The sequence below is a fragment of the Rhineura floridana genome, chromosome 2 (genome assembly GCF_030035675.1).
Source record: "Rhineura floridana isolate rRhiFlo1 chromosome 2, rRhiFlo1.hap2, whole genome shotgun sequence".
Lineage (NCBI taxonomy): Eukaryota > Metazoa > Chordata > Lepidosauria > Squamata > Rhineuridae > Rhineura > Rhineura floridana.
In genome coordinates, this window is record NC_084481.1 from 49,197,661 (window position 1) to 49,213,108 (window position 15,448).

Sequence of the window (15,448 nt, forward strand, 5' to 3'; positions counted from 1 at the left end):
AGAATTCCACCCTCTCCACTGGAGGAGGAGAGGCATTTTCACCAATTATCCCTCCCCTTGCAGCCCACTGTGTCTCCCTCCAAAGGCTGTTCCAGAGGGCCAGCCTAGGGAACCCATAAGAATAGCATAAGAGGGGGCGCTGGGGCTGCAGGAAGTAGGAGGAATTGGCAAAAATAGTTTCTCTCCCGCTTCCTCCACCAGGAGTCTCCACTGGATCTTGAGCCACTCTGCAAATGGAGGGACAAGATGGAACCCAGCCCCTTGCTTATAGTTGTATATGGATCTGTGTTTAATAACAGCAACAATAGAAAAATACAGTTCTTTATTCTTTTTTCCGATCAGATCATTTTTATGTTTTGGAAGGACAAAGAGATGCCCTTCTTTGTGGCAACAGCTCAGATGCTGGGTAAGAATTTTTTAATAATACATTGAATTCTCTACAGTGAAACACCAAGCCTCTGATTGGGAGCTTCATGAACACTCTAGCATCCATAAGGAGCTTCAGTGTGACTGAACAATCTCAGCTACACACACACATCCTTTTGCATGTAGGAAGCCCCTTGCAGTCTTGAGAGTCTGGTGTGTGCCCATGTTCTCAATGTATCATCTACTAGACTAGATTCACTAAAAGGCGAAAAACCATGCGGTTTAAAAACGTACCTATAGCCCACAGATATTTCTATCAAACTTTTAAAAGCAGGGAAATTGGGCAGCTATAGGGAATGCACCAGGGGAGCAGGAGACCTGACCTCTCTGAGATATTGTACTGCCCTACAAATGTGTCAAAATGCAAACACCATTTGGGTTGGTCTTTCACAGTCCAATCCACTTCCTGTGTAGCTTCGAAGAATTTGGTAACATGTGCCTCTGAGCAGATGGTGCGTGGTGGCAACACCTGCAATCAGCCCAAATAATAGAAAGAAGACATATGCTGTGCTGATCTTGTTTTAGCAGGGAAGAAGCAACATTATTAAGACAGTTGATATAGTTCAGATGGTCACTTTAAATATTTGTGAAGAGTGCTGAGAGGAGACTCCTATTCCACTGACAGAGCTCCAGTGGCCAGACTGGTTTAACAGTCAGCCACTTTGATTGAAGCTTTGTGAGGGGAACAGGGCGTCTCCTAGCAACTCTCAGCACCCTTCACTAACTACACTTCCCAGGATTCTTGGAGAGAAGCCATGACTGTCCAAAGTGAAATAAAGCCCTGTTGTGGATATCACCAGGGACAGCTTTGGTTTAAATTTGGGTGGGAGGCTACATGTGCCTGCTGTAGAATAAAAAGGTGAGGGAAACACTGAAAAGCAATGATACTGTTCACAATGTTTTTCTTTTGGAAAGGAAAGGGGCTTCCCTTCTGCCCAGTGCCCACCCACCCAATCTCCTTCCCCTCCCCTCCCCCAGGTCAGTGTTGGACTAGGACCTGGGAGACTAGGGTTTGAATCCCCACACAGCCATGAAGCTCACTGGGTGACTTGGGCCAGTCACTGCCTCTCAGCCTCAGAGGAAGGCAATGGTAAATCACCCCTGAATACCATTTACCATGAGAGCCCTATTCATAGGGTCGCCCATAAGTCGGAATTGACTTGAAGGCAGTCCATTTCCATTTTCAAACATGATTGCACAGAAATAAATCCCATTAAACTCAAAAAGTATACAAATGATCAAACCCTCCCTCCCCCTTCCTTTGCCCCTCTCTACCCATCCCCATCACCTTCAAATCCCCTCCTTCACCCTCCCCTTCCCCCTCCCCATGGTCAGTTTTACCCATCTTAAGCATGATCGCATGGAAATAAATACCATTGAACTCAATAAGCATGCAAATGCTCAAACCTGCCCTCCCCATCCCTCTTCCTTTGCCTCCCTCCAACATGCTCCTTCCCTTTCCCCCTCCCACTCCTCCCCATGGTCAGTTTTTCCTAGCCTAACCATGATTGCATAGGAGTAAATCCCATTGAACTCAATAAGCATGCAAATGATCAAACCTGTCCTTCTCCCCTCCCCCTCCTGCCTGCTCCTATCCCAGTTGCCCCCTCTGCCTTTCCTCCCCTCCCTCCTCCTCCTCCCCTCCCCATCCCCTGTGGTCAGTTTCACCTATCCTAAGCATGATTGCAGGGGAGTAAATCCCATTGAACTCAGTAAGCATGCAAATGATCAATCCATTCTCAGCAAACTTGCACAGGATCCCATTTCTTACCTCCCAGGTTAAAAAGCAGAGAAATTCACTAATAGGCAAAAAACCTTGCCGTTTAAGAACGTACTTATAGCCCACAGATATTTCTATCGAACTTTAAAAAGCAGGGAAATTGGGCAGCTATAGTGAATGCACCAGGGGAGCAGGAGACCTGACCTCTCTGAGATATTGTACTGCCCTACAAAACTTTCAAGTAAATAATAAAATAAAAGTTTGGCGATTAGGTACAAAGGTTTCTCCAAGGGGAAATGGAGAAAGAAGAGTGTGCGTATATGCCAGCCAAGTGTATCTCTTTTGAAATGATGTATGTCTAATTGCTAAAGCAATTTACTGATTCTGGAGGTCACCTTCTACAAAACTACATTTGAGGGGAAAAGTGCCACTATTTCTTATCCTATCTTTCAGGCAATGGGTTAGATCCTGACAACTGTGCGCGCAACATAGGGATTTCTCAGCCTCTTCTCTCTGCTGCAACCCCTTTGCCTTCTAAAAAGACAGTTCTGAGGGTTGGACCACTGGGGACAGCCTGGGATGTGGCATAGGGAGCTGCAACCAGGAGGGGAGGTGGCAGAAACTTTGTACTCCTTGCACAAGTGGAGCTACCTTCCACTTCCACTTGGATCCCTTTGGATCCAACTCATTTTTTTAATGAATTAAATGTTTGGTTTTGTATTTAACTCCCTCAATTAACTAACTTAGGGGTGTGGAATCTTTTTCAGTGCAAGGGCCACTTTCCTTTATGGGCAACCTTCTGGGGGCCACATGCCAGTGGTGGATGAGGCCAGAAACAAAAGGGGGCAGAGCAATAAATATCTATCCTCCATCCAGGCAAGCAAGAAGCATTATCAGACATTTATTATTATTTATTTATTACATGTAGATACCACATTTCCTCCAAGGAGGTGAAAGTGTTGTACATGGTTCCAGCCATTTTATCCTCACAACAACCTTGTGAGGTAGGTTAGGCTGAGAGGTGGTGACTGTTCCAAAGTCACACAATGAGTTTCATGGCTGGGCTGAGTGGAGATTCAAACCCTTGTCTCCTAGGTCATAGTCCAGCACTCTAACCATTCCACTACACTGACTTCAAGGCCTAGCAAAACCATTCAAAGAGGCAGGGCTGGTGATGGTGTGTGTCCTTGGGAGACTCCTGTGAGCCAGATAGAGAGATCTGGAGGGTCGCATTTGTTGTCCATCCCTGAAGTAACTAAACAAGACATTTAGTAGTAGCAGTTTCAGGCTCTGGCCCTTTGTAAATGCTCTTGCAACATTTCGTCTGTGTCAAGTTGTTGTTTGATGACCAAACACAAAAGCCATACGTGCATATCTCATTTTGGAAGTATATACGTAGTGAAGACAAGAATATAAGAATTAAGAACACAGATAAAAATTAAGAATATAGATAGCAAGGGCTAAAGAGGAACAAAGGGCATAAAGGTAATTCGGTTGTTAAACATGCCTCTATCACATATGAATCCTATTAAACTGGCCCTTTAACTTTTTGCCTAGTCATTGCTAGGGCGAAAAATGTTTGCTCAAGTGACAATTAGAAATAATAAAATAATTGTGCAGGGTTTGCCCTCTGATAAACATTTGAATTGTATTTTAATTATTATGTGAACATTTTGCCTTGGAATTATTCATAAATGTTTTGATATTAGTCTAGAACTGTATCTCTGTTAATTTGTTGCATAAAAAACACCGAGAGTCATATGGTAACTTAAAAGCTAACACGAACTGACGTATGCTTCTTTGTCTCATGGGTGAATGAATCTTGCTGAAGATTAATAGTAGATTTCTCTTTAAAAAGTGAACTGTAGATTTTTCTGATTAGGTGAATGAACAGTCCTGAAGCAATCTTGTAAATTTAATAATGAACTTTAGGATGAAATGTTTAGATACTTTAGCTACTGATTCAGCTACCTCCGAGTGAGATTCAAGGCAAGCTAAGGCTTAGAACCAATACAGACTCACGAATCATACTTCTACTGTATATGTAGATAACCAGAGTTAGGGTGCTGCCTTTGTCTCCTCAGCATTCGTCTCCTCAGAAGTACATCTCAGTGAGTTCAGTGGGGCTTATTTCGAGGTAAATGAGTATAGGATAGCAGCTGTAGTCATACATTGGTCTTATTGAAATCTGTGGACGTAAGTTAGTAAGGACTAACCTTTTTCATTCATTTCAATAGGACCTCCAAGTACCCCTAACTTGGTCTGGATCCAACCTCATAATTCTGTTGCAGAATGGAAAACAAGAACAACAGTTGCTTAGGGAAACAAACCATTCACTTTAGAATAAAAATTGTAACTATGAAAACGTCAACACAGTTGAACTGATAGAAATGTTAAATCATGTTTTAATATGTTTTTTTTCATAGCCAATGTCCAGAAGGATATATGTGTGTAAAAGCTGGTAAAAACCCCAACTATGGCTACACAAGCTTTGATACCTTCAGCTGGGCCTTCTTGTCACTCTTTCGGCTGATGACTCAGGACTACTGGGAAAATCTTTACCAATTGGTGAGGATCGTAATGAGGCAAGCTTAGTATGTGTGATGGAAAAGTGAAGGCATTCTTTTTGTTGCCTGTGTGACTTTTTTTAAAATACAACATGAAACTTTAAGCAGTAAGTTATAATTCAGGCATACTTGGGGTGCTGTTACATTTGAGGTTGATGAATCGGCAAGGCAGTATTGTCAGTAACGGGTGAAAACCAAACAGATGAGACCTTATTGTTTCTCCCTCACTAGACATTGAGAGCCGCTGGCAAAACATACATGATCTTTTTTGTCCTGGTGATATTCCTGGGCTCTTTCTACCTGATCAACTTGATCCTGGCTGTTGTTGCCATGGCCTATGAAGAGCAGAATCAAGCCACCATGGAAGAAGCAGAGCAGAAGGAGGCCGAGTTTCAGCAGATGCTGGAACAGCTGAAGAAACAACAAGAAGAAGCCCAGGTAGTTTTCTTTCGGAAAATGCACTTCAGTTTCTACTGTAGAATAGAATTGGTATAAACTGTGTACTTTTTTGGATTTTATCATGGTGTGCTCTTGTAAGTGAAGCATAAATTACAGGCCCAGCATTTGATTGGCATTGTTGGGCACCTGCCAGGGCCCTCACTGACTACCAGAGCTCCCTGGCACTGCTGATATTCCTCTTCCTGTTGCCACCCATTGGCTTCCTCTCTCTCTCCCCCTCTCTCTTTCTCCCCCCCCCCAGCTGAAAGAGTCAGTGAGAGTGAGTGATGGGAGTGAGTGATGGGAACTAGGACAAAGTGGAGCAGCTGCCGCTGTCACCTTGCCCTTAGGATGAGAAGAAGAGAAAATAAATGGATAACCAGCAGCCAGAGAGAATTGGGCGGGGGGCACTAGAGGCATCTTGTCCAGGAATCTGGAGCCAGCATTATAATAATAAATAATAACATTTTATTTCTTAGTCGCCTATCTGTCCGAACTAACGGACACTCTAAGCGACTTACAATAATATAAATGCAATATACAAAGCATAAATCACAATCATCAATTAATCTAAAACCACCCTTCAATTAATACAACATAAAACTAATCCACCCCAGAAATCCTGTAGGCCTGCCTGAATAGCCAGGTCTTTAAGGCTCGGCGAAAACCCAACAGGGAGGAGGCATGACTTAAACCTGTGCAAAACAACAGTTCTGCTACTGTTAAATATGTATTTAGCATCAAGTGTTTATTTATTTATTTAGTATCAATGTATGTAGCATTAAACAAAGGCATTGGGGCTTTGTTTCAATATGCACCTTTCCTCCATGACTCCTCCCCCCTGCCCCTTAAATGCCTGGAACCATCTCGCTCTGACTGAGGCACTGCCAAGCTGATTTTGTAAGAGGATTCCAGGGTTCCACTGACAGTTTCCCTAGAGTGCAGAAGCCTGTGTCGTTTGGCTGGATCGTTTGCACTTAGATCATATGCACTCACTGGATCATATGCACTTTTTCAACTAAGCCTTTTTCTCCATGTGATCACTAAAAGTGAGGAAGGAGAGTGGAATACTATCCATCTGGCCTGTCCTTGATTACTGCACATACGCTAGTCTAATCTCTGCGTGGTTGACAGAAGCTGAGAATGGGCTTTAATGCAGACAGGGTTCCCAATTATGTACACAGGGCCTTTTCTCATGTTCTGCCAGATTTCTAGAGGGCAGTATGGAACTAGCACTCATGCAGCGATTGAAGGCAGGACCAACAGGCATGATTCAGTGTGAATAGTCTAACAGAGAGTTTGGGAGCCTGCGGTGGCACTTCTGTGGTCCTAAAGCCCTCCCACTTCTCAATGAATGTGGCCTTTCAATGGGAAATGAGGCCTAGAAGAGAACTTTGCAGAAGCAAAGAACTTATGTTCCACTTGCCTCCATGCTGTTTCACTAGCAACTCTCAAATAGTAGGATGGAATTGGCTGGTGTATTACAGAAATATGGGCTGATGGAAGTGGAGGTGAAGGACAGTTTCACAAGTAGATTGGTGGCTGGTTGCTCTCAGTCAGTACATAGTATGAACAGGCTGGTCCTAAACAAAGGCAGCACACCATTGATGGCAATCGTATAAAAAAACTTTAGGGATAACTGTGTTTTCCGAGAACCGCATTACCTTTTTTTAAAATATTATTTCATTTCAAATAAGGGGACACTAATTATTGACATTTGTACTTAATTGCTTTGTGACTGTGTACCCTTGAATCTCTCTAATGAATCTCTCTAAGGTTATGATTTAATGTGGTAAACCAACTAATGCTAATTACCTGACACTGTAACACAACAGGCAACAGCAGCTGTGGCAGCAGCCTCAGTAGCATCAAGAGATTTCAGCGGCGTGGGTGGATTGGGGGAGCTCTTGGAAAGTTCTTCAGAGGCATCTAAATTAAGCTCCAAGAGTGCTAAAGAAAGAAGGAACAGGAGGAAAAAAAGAAGAAAGAAGGAGCTTTCGGAAGCGGAAGATAGAGAAGTTGAAAATTTTCCTAAATCTGAATCAGAAGACAGCATCCAAAGGGGAGGTCGCCTATCCTATGAAAAGAGGACTTCAACTCACCAGGTACAGTACACCTCAAATTTAAACTGTGCAATTCCAAGGCAGATTCCCCCCCCCCCATATATTCTAGATGGTAAGGAACAGGACAGAACACTTTTCATGGTGGCCCCACATCTGTGGAACTCCTTTCCGCAAGAATCCTGCTAAACTCTGAAATTATAATCTTACAGAAAATCAGTGAAGACTATTTTATTTTTCTGCAAGTCAGGGCATGCAAATGGGGACTGCCTTTGTTTGCAGTGACTTCCACCGAATTCTATGAGACAGAATAAAAAGAATGCAGTGTGGAATATAGTTGGGGGTGGGTGGGAGGCTGCAGATGCTGGTATCACCAAGGGGCAGAGGATGAAACTTAGTCCACATCTCAAAAGAGTCCTTGAATGTATCCTTTTACTTTCTCCCATGTAAGTAAATATTGCCCGATGGAGACAACAGAGCGGTGGAGGTGAAGCCCAGTGTCTCCATGGTGGGTGCTGCCTCACCATTTATATAGATCACTTCTCACTACAAAAGCCTCAAAGCAATTAACAACCACAGTGAAAATACGATAATAAAATCACATAAACATGTTAAAAACATAGCCAGAATGCAGTATCATAAAAGGGTTCATCCCCATCATAACCACCCCAACTAAGATGAATACCAAAACAGGACAAACATCCAATCATTGGTGCTTCCCAAATGGCTGTGAACACAAAAACTATGTTTTATGTACATAAAACAAAGAGAATGCAGCATGTTATAGGTAATTGCTATGAGAGCTGGCAAAATCTGGGAGATATTTCCTCAGGAAAATTTGTTAGAATGTAATATAATGATGGCAAGAGTATAACTACCTCTCTTTCATGTACCATTAAGAACATAAGAAGAGCCTACTGGATCAGGCCAGTGACCCATCTAGTCCAGCATGCTGTCCTCATAGTGGCCAACCAAATACCTATGGGAAGTCCACAAGCAGGATTTGAGCACAAGAGCACTCTCCCCTCCTGTGGTTTCCGGCAGCTGGTATTCAGAAGCATTCTGCCTCTGACTGTGGAGGCAGAGCATAGTCATAATTTACCATTATTTATTTTATTGGGCAGTTGATAGGGCAGTTTCCCCCTAAAACAGTGCTGAATTGCATATAAATGCTATTATTGTTACTTGCACAGGAAATATTTGATAAGTTGCTAGGCCATAATGTTCAAATCATGTATTTCAGAGTATCCTTAGAACCAACAGGAAAACCAGACTAGTCCAGAAATTACTGGAAGTTTAAAATAACTGGATCTGAGAGCAGATTCAACAGTAAGATGTTAATAAATCTTAACAGAAGGATTTCCCCCCCCCCCCGGCACTAGTGATGGCTTTATTTATTCATGCCTACTGCTAATGAAATATGTAGAGAGAGAGCAAAAGATTCCATTAAGGAGCTGCTTGTAGTGCAATTAAAGACGAGGGTGACCAGCAAAAATGCCTTTTTCCTGTTCTCAGTGGCTAAGTCATCTTCAGGTCTCCTGTGGCTGCTGAAAGCAGTAATTGATGAGACATTATGATTAATAAATGGTGGATTAATAGACCTATAGTTAAACGGATCCAGCCATTGGGCTTCCCCCAAGGCTGTAAGCAACGGCTGCCTAGTTAATATGCTGCCTTTTTCCTTAGGAAGTATCTACTTATGCTTGAAGTGTGCCACTTGAGGGTAATGCAAGCTGGGTCATGACTGTCGATAAGTAAGTGGCTGAGGGAATGTAGCTTACTTGTTGTCTTGCGTGAGGTATTAGAGAAGTGTGACCCAGCTTGGCTTGTGTAAATCTGTGTCAGCATAGAAAAAGGAACATAGGAAGCTGCCTTATACTGTCAGGCCATTGGGCCATCTAGCTCAGCATGATCTACACTGGCTAGCAGCAGCCCTCAAGGGTTTCAAATAAGGAGGCTTTCCCAGACCTTTCTGGAGATGCCAGGGACTGAACCTGGGACCCTCTGCATACAAAGCAGATGCCCTACTGTTCAGCTATAGCCCTTTCCCTGAGCAACTTGCAGCATCATAATATGCATTCAATTAATTTGTACCCTGCCTTTCTATCTCACCTATGGAGGCTTCTCTGGAAACTATGAAGATAGGAAGCCTTTCAGTACCCTAGGAAGCTGCCTTATATACCAGCACAGACTATATGTCCTCCTAGCCCACCAATGTCATCTACTCTGACCGACAGTGACTTTTCAGGGTCTCAGACAGAGATGTTCACATCATTTGCAAGCGGATCCTTTCAACTAGAGGGGCCAGGGACTGAACCTGGGACCTTCTGAAGGCAAAGTATGTGCTCTCCTACAGAGTTACCATCCTTCCTTAGACCAGGAGAGGTCTGGGTCTATGGAATAATAAACCAGGTTGGGTGTTCTGAGACTTGTAGCCATCATCCTGGTATCACAGCTGACAGTTGTAATTGATTAAACTAGTGTGGGTAGACAAAAGCACTCTTACTTAAAAAAAGCATGAATAGTCCCAAATACTAACTGGACTCTTGTTTCCCCCCTCCCCAGTCTTTGTTGAGTCTCCGTGGCTCCTTGTTTTCCCCAAGGCGCAACAGCAGGACAAGTATTTTCAGCTTCAGAGGCAGAGCGAAGGATATAGGATCGGAGAATGACTTTGCTGATGATGAGCACAGCACTCTGGAAGACAATGAGAGCAGAAGAGATTCTTTCTTTGTTCCAAACAGACACAACAGCGAATGCCGCAACAGTAACACCAGTCAAGTGAGTCTGTCATCAAGGATGGTGCCAGCAGTTCCAGCAAATGGGAAGATGCACAGCACCGTGGATTGCAATGGTGTCGTTTCCTTGGTGGGAGGACCTCTGACTTCACCTACTGGACAGCTTCTGCCAGAGGTGATAAACTGTCTACTCCATTCTCCGTATCAATTCATAAACTACTCCACTCTATCATATCTGACTTGATTCCTGTATCTGACACCACTGGTAGAAAGGTCCCCCTGCTGAGCCTCATCACAGTTAACTGTTACTTTGGAAGCAATGTAAACTGTAATTAGGTCAGAAAAGGGTGGCAGGATCAGATGGCAACTGGCCCAACTGTTTTCACTAAAATCTATCATGTTAAAACAAATACTGTGGTATGTCATTCTGCCTGAACCGTATGTCTGAATACTGTATGCTTGCTGTATGTTTGGCAGCAGAACGTGTGACTGGAGACCTGAACAGGAGCACTCCATACTACAATAATTTGTTGCAGGTCAGATTTATATATCTTGTGCTTTAATTCCTGGAATTATTAACCATAATTGTGTTTTCAGGGCACCACTACTGAAACAGAAATAAGAAAAAGAAGATTAAGCTCTTATCAAATTTCTATGGATCTGATGGAAGAATCTGCAGCAAGACAAAGAGCCATGAGTATAGCCAGCATACTCACAAACACTATGGAAGGTATGGGTGGACATGTTTGGCTATGTATTGTACAGATACGGTCACTTTTATTTCAGTGGAAAGTAAGCATTCTCAGTGCTAGACCCATAGGCACTCATCAAGCATTTGCATTATCCAGAGTGGGAGTCCGCCTTCCACTTATGAAATCTCCAAATCCAGTTGATTCAAATCTTGTAAAATTCCCTAATTTTATTGCCACTTCCCTTTCAGGCAGCTTTTAAATGGTTTTGAGGTGGATCTTCATATCTTCTCTAATGATGGTATGCCTGACCCTCCTGGGTAACGGGTATTTCTGATGCACCAAAAGAACAAAAATCTTTCTGATTTTAGCTGCATCCCATCCTGTGTTCATCACAATCAGCACTTTCTGGTCTACCACAGTTCAACTTCTGCTAAAGCCTACGCTGTTCATTTGGTTGGCGGACTCAAAAGACAACAATAGCTCATATTTAGTGGCTTGATTTCTGTTCCTGACCTGAGCAAACATGCAGATTGTTGGAATTTCCACTGCCACTTCAGATGGAATCTTCCAACATCCCTAATGATATGTGTACATATGAAATATATACATATAAGTATGTACATATGCCTATGTAGTATATATTTCTGGGAGGTCACTGCAGAATACTGAATACAATTTTTAAAACAAATACATTGCCTATACAACCTTCTTCTTTTTTCCCTTCAGAACTTGAAGAATCCAGACAGAAGTGTCCACCATGCTGGTATAGATTTGCAAATAATTTCTTGATCTGGGATTGCTGGAGTCCATGGTTAAAAGTAAAACACATCATGAATTTAATAGTGATGGATCCATTTGTTGATCTTGCCATTACTATCTGCATTGTTTTGAATACACTATTTATGGCCATGGAGCACTATCCAATGACTTCGTATTTCAACCATGTTCTTTTTGTTGGAAACCTGGTATGTAAGCAATAATTTATTTATTTTAGAAATAGATTAATCTTCTTATTATAGGAATCCTTAAGGCAAGGGTCATTAACCTAGCACATATGAAAGCTTTCACTGGTGCCCCAGGCAGGGTCCCCAGACTGAGCTTTCATAAAAAAAAAAAAAAAAAGCTCACCCTCCTACAAAGAAAGTTATGAAGTAAAAAGTGAAGCTATTTCTGTGAAATGAGCCAGCCTGGCTGCTCCTGCCTTGTCAGTGTTTTTAGTCAATGAATGAAGTCAGAATTGTGACTGATAAGTGAATTGTTTGGACACTAGGCAATAGGAATCCCTGGGGTCCTAAAGAGCCCTCGCTTTTTCTGCACTTTTCCTGCTTCTGTCTTTGTTTTGCCTAGTCATTGGAATCTCTGTAGTTTGCCGTTCCTTTTTCCCTAGCAACCAGGATTCATCTTTCCTGTGGTGGGTTTGTCTGAGATCAGGTAGTCCCTAGAAGTTACTTTCTGCAAGTATTTATTTATTTATATTCCACCCTTCCTCCTAGTAGGAACCCACAATACACAATAAGTGTGTGAATGTTGAAGAATTTCCCCCACTTCCAAAAGGCAAATGTGAGAATTTTGCACAGAAGTCTAACCATTTCTCCTGCTATGTAGGAGATGATGTCCAAGCACTCATTAAGGATTTGCTGTATACTTACAGAACAGTGGTATACGTGTGTACTTCAGAAGTCTCTCTGTGCAGTGGGTTTACTCCCATGTGAGTGGGTACAGAATGGCAGCCTAGGCTTTGGTTTTGGATTGGCATAGGTGAAAACAAGGTTCTTGTACCTTTAACAGCTGTATCCCCACAATGAACACTGGCAGGCCATAACTGACTTCCTATGGTAAACATGAGGTTGTCCCTGGGGTCCGGGAGGAGCAGCAATGGCTGTACTCTCTAATTTTATGTTATGCCATGCTCCCCATGGCAGCCATTTTGTGACTGGTGCCCTCATCATTCTCTCAGAATTCAAAATCTTCCCCCCAAAAGTTGGTGACTCCTACTTAAGGCAGTGTAGAATTTTAAAATGTGACACAATACAGATAGAAGCCAATTCACAAAAACAAGGAATATTTCCAGAATCCAGATACGTAATGCCCTCTTAAGGTCTTAAAAAATGCCAAAGTAACCAGGAAGGTTTTCAGTGCCATCTAAAAATAATTAACCAGTGATGAGGATCATTTTGCTTCCCTGGGGAGAGTATTTTACGATTGAAGCAGCCCTACTAAAAAGGCCCTGCTCCAAGTCTACCGGGTTTACTTTCTTTCAGGAAAAAGGCTCAATTTGAGGACATCTCATGATGACCTTAAGGAGTAGGGAGCTTCACATGGGATCTCTGATAACCAGCTCCTCAAACTGGGTCTAGGGAACATACTGACCAAGAACACATTTTTAAAAATCTAGCATAGGATCAGACTTTGCCTCATGAAAAATGTCTTCATGTATTTGGTAAGAGAATAGCTTAGAATGATTACCAAATAGTGGGTCGGGGCACTATTGAGATGTGATAGTCGATTACTGGCAGTCGATGCTGAGGAGAACTTAGCAGTGGGGTCTAAAGGTAAGGAATGACTTTTTTTCCATATGGGGATTGGTCACTCTTTGCCTGTAATTCCCCTGAATAGTAAAGAATGCCTTAGCCCCACCTCAGGAAACCTTGCCCATTGGGGTGGAGTCTCATCAATAGCCTCGCAGCATCAGCATCGATTATTATTTATTTATTTAATATATACCACCCTTCCTCCCATTTGCTGGATGGGGATGGGGAGGTGGAGGCAAGGTCAGGGCTCTAGGAGTGCTCTGGTGAAGCCGATCTGGCTCTCCTGCTAGTGCATCTGCACAGCAATGCTGCTGCCAGGAAGCTATTGCCGCGGCAGCTCCACCCCACCAGGTGAGATACTCCTGCCCCACCTGCTGTAGGAAGTACTTGCAGAAAAACAGAAATATCCACTTCAAACTCTTCGCCTTCTTTCTGCTAGAAAGAAAGCTATGAACGATAAAGGAAACTAGTTGCTGTTGCTCTAAAAAACCCCAAACCCACTACTGTTAACCGAACTGATGTACCTTATCAATTGTGTGTGTTTGAGCTGTATTTGTTAAAGATAAAAAAAATTAAAACTAAATAAATTCACTGGTGGGTCTCCTTAGCAAAGCTATCAGGAAGTTTAGTGGGAAAAGCCTGTGCAAAGCTCTTATACAGACAACTCTTTGCCTAAGGACTACTATTACCTTCACTTCTTTAGGCACTCATTAATGAAAATGTGATTACAAATGTTATTTGACAGTCTTATAAAATCTTAACCCATGAAGCTAAGCTGCTTTATAGAGATTGTTTGGTGCAACTCTTAGGGGTAGCCTATATAAATTTTACAGAAGCTGATTTGGTAGTGCCACCTTTGTACCATTCCAGAATTATCTGTCATGCTAGAAAGTTTGCAGCTCACTTTGTCATCTCAGTATCTCTTTGGAATTATTTCTGCTTAAGTTTACTTGAGAACATATTTCAGAAAGCTCCTTTTTTTTAAAAGGCGATCAACATAAAGTTGCTACTTTAATAGTGTACGGGGGTGGGAATTAACAATACCATTTCTGCTAATCCAAATTAATTCTAATAAATAAGTGTCTCACCTGAAAGGCTGCATTTAAATCCTTACCTCCATAGACAGAAATTATACCTTTGTGGGCCTTTCATTTTGCTCATACACATAACTATCAGCTTTTCATATGAAATAGAAGTATTCATACCTGTGCAATTTACACTGTTCAAGTTCCAGCGAATGCCCAACCGATTTAGATGTGCTTATTCAGAATGTATAAAAACAGCGCATTTAGAGTGTGCCCTTAATGCCAGACATAATTAGATTATGCCATATATATGTATTATATTTTGTTCCACCTTTTTTTTTAGTGGACATCAAAAGCATTCTTATATGGTATCATAGAGTGCAGATGTTGTGAAGGGTACAGAAAATGGAAACAAGCTGCAGTACCCAAACCATTTACATCAGAAGAGTTTTCAGCGGGATGGCCCACTACAGCACATGAGCTATGACTTTATTTCTACAATCCACCTCTTTCCCAATTATTTCAGGGCTGGTTTAGTAGCCAGTGGGACTCCTGTGAGCACTTCATGGGTGTGCAGGATTGCTAAGTTCATGTTCCAGAGGCACTCGCACAGAAACACTGAATGATGCAGCATCTCTCACAGTGGCTTTTTCCCTAGGGCCTCTTTTATGTTACATGTTTTTTATATGCATCTTAATTAAATGTGGTAAAAGTGTAATATTTGTGTTCCTGATCACTTGTTTTAAAACGTGTGTGAAACAGGTAAACACTGCAGAGTGCTCCCATCTGGCTGTGGCTGCCTCCAGTGTGTACATGACTAAAAGAGCACATTGGTTTTTTTGCTCAGCATAATGTGTGAAGCCTTCTTCATACTGTATTAACTTTAATTAGGGATGAGTGCTGGTTCATAGTGTCTTCCCTGCTGGTACTAATTTAAAACTTCAAGTCTTCTACCCTCTTAATCTGTTAGCCTCATTTTGTTGATTTCCATCCAAAGTTAATTTACTTTTTTGTGACCTGTTTTGATTATGAGCTTCCTTCTCTTTTTTTTGTCAAAAGAAATTATGATGAAAGGCCATGATTATCTCTACATAATTTAAAATGTAAAATGAATTGTATCAAATTAAGTATTCCTTTTTAACAGAAAAAAGTAAATTAAAAGAACTTCAGAAGTGAAAGAATATCTCTGCAAAAATTAAAGTTCAAGCAAAAGTATAAAAATGGTCCATATGCTAGGTGTGAAGAAGGGGCGCC

General features: G+C 42.0%; 1 protein-coding gene across 3 annotated transcripts in view; it reads left to right on the plus strand.

Annotated features, from left to right (window-relative positions):
• Positions 1–15,448, plus strand: part of LOC133376454 (sodium channel protein type 3 subunit alpha-like) — a 99,443-nt gene that overhangs the window by 41,019 nt on the left and 42,976 nt on the right. For all 3 annotated transcript variants that reach the window (XM_061608595.1, XM_061608594.1, XM_061608597.1), the window contains exons 11-17: positions 343–406; positions 4,573–4,714; positions 4,945–5,151; positions 6,987–7,256; positions 9,777–10,121; positions 10,544–10,676; positions 11,365–11,603. In XM_061608595.1, coding sequence (XP_061464579.1) covers positions 343–406; positions 4,573–4,714; positions 4,945–5,151; positions 6,987–7,256; positions 9,777–10,121; positions 10,544–10,676; positions 11,365–11,603 — 1,400 coding nt within the window. The remainder of the gene's footprint in view (positions 1–342; positions 407–4,572; positions 4,715–4,944; positions 5,152–6,986; positions 7,257–9,776; positions 10,122–10,543; positions 10,677–11,364; positions 11,604–15,448) is intronic.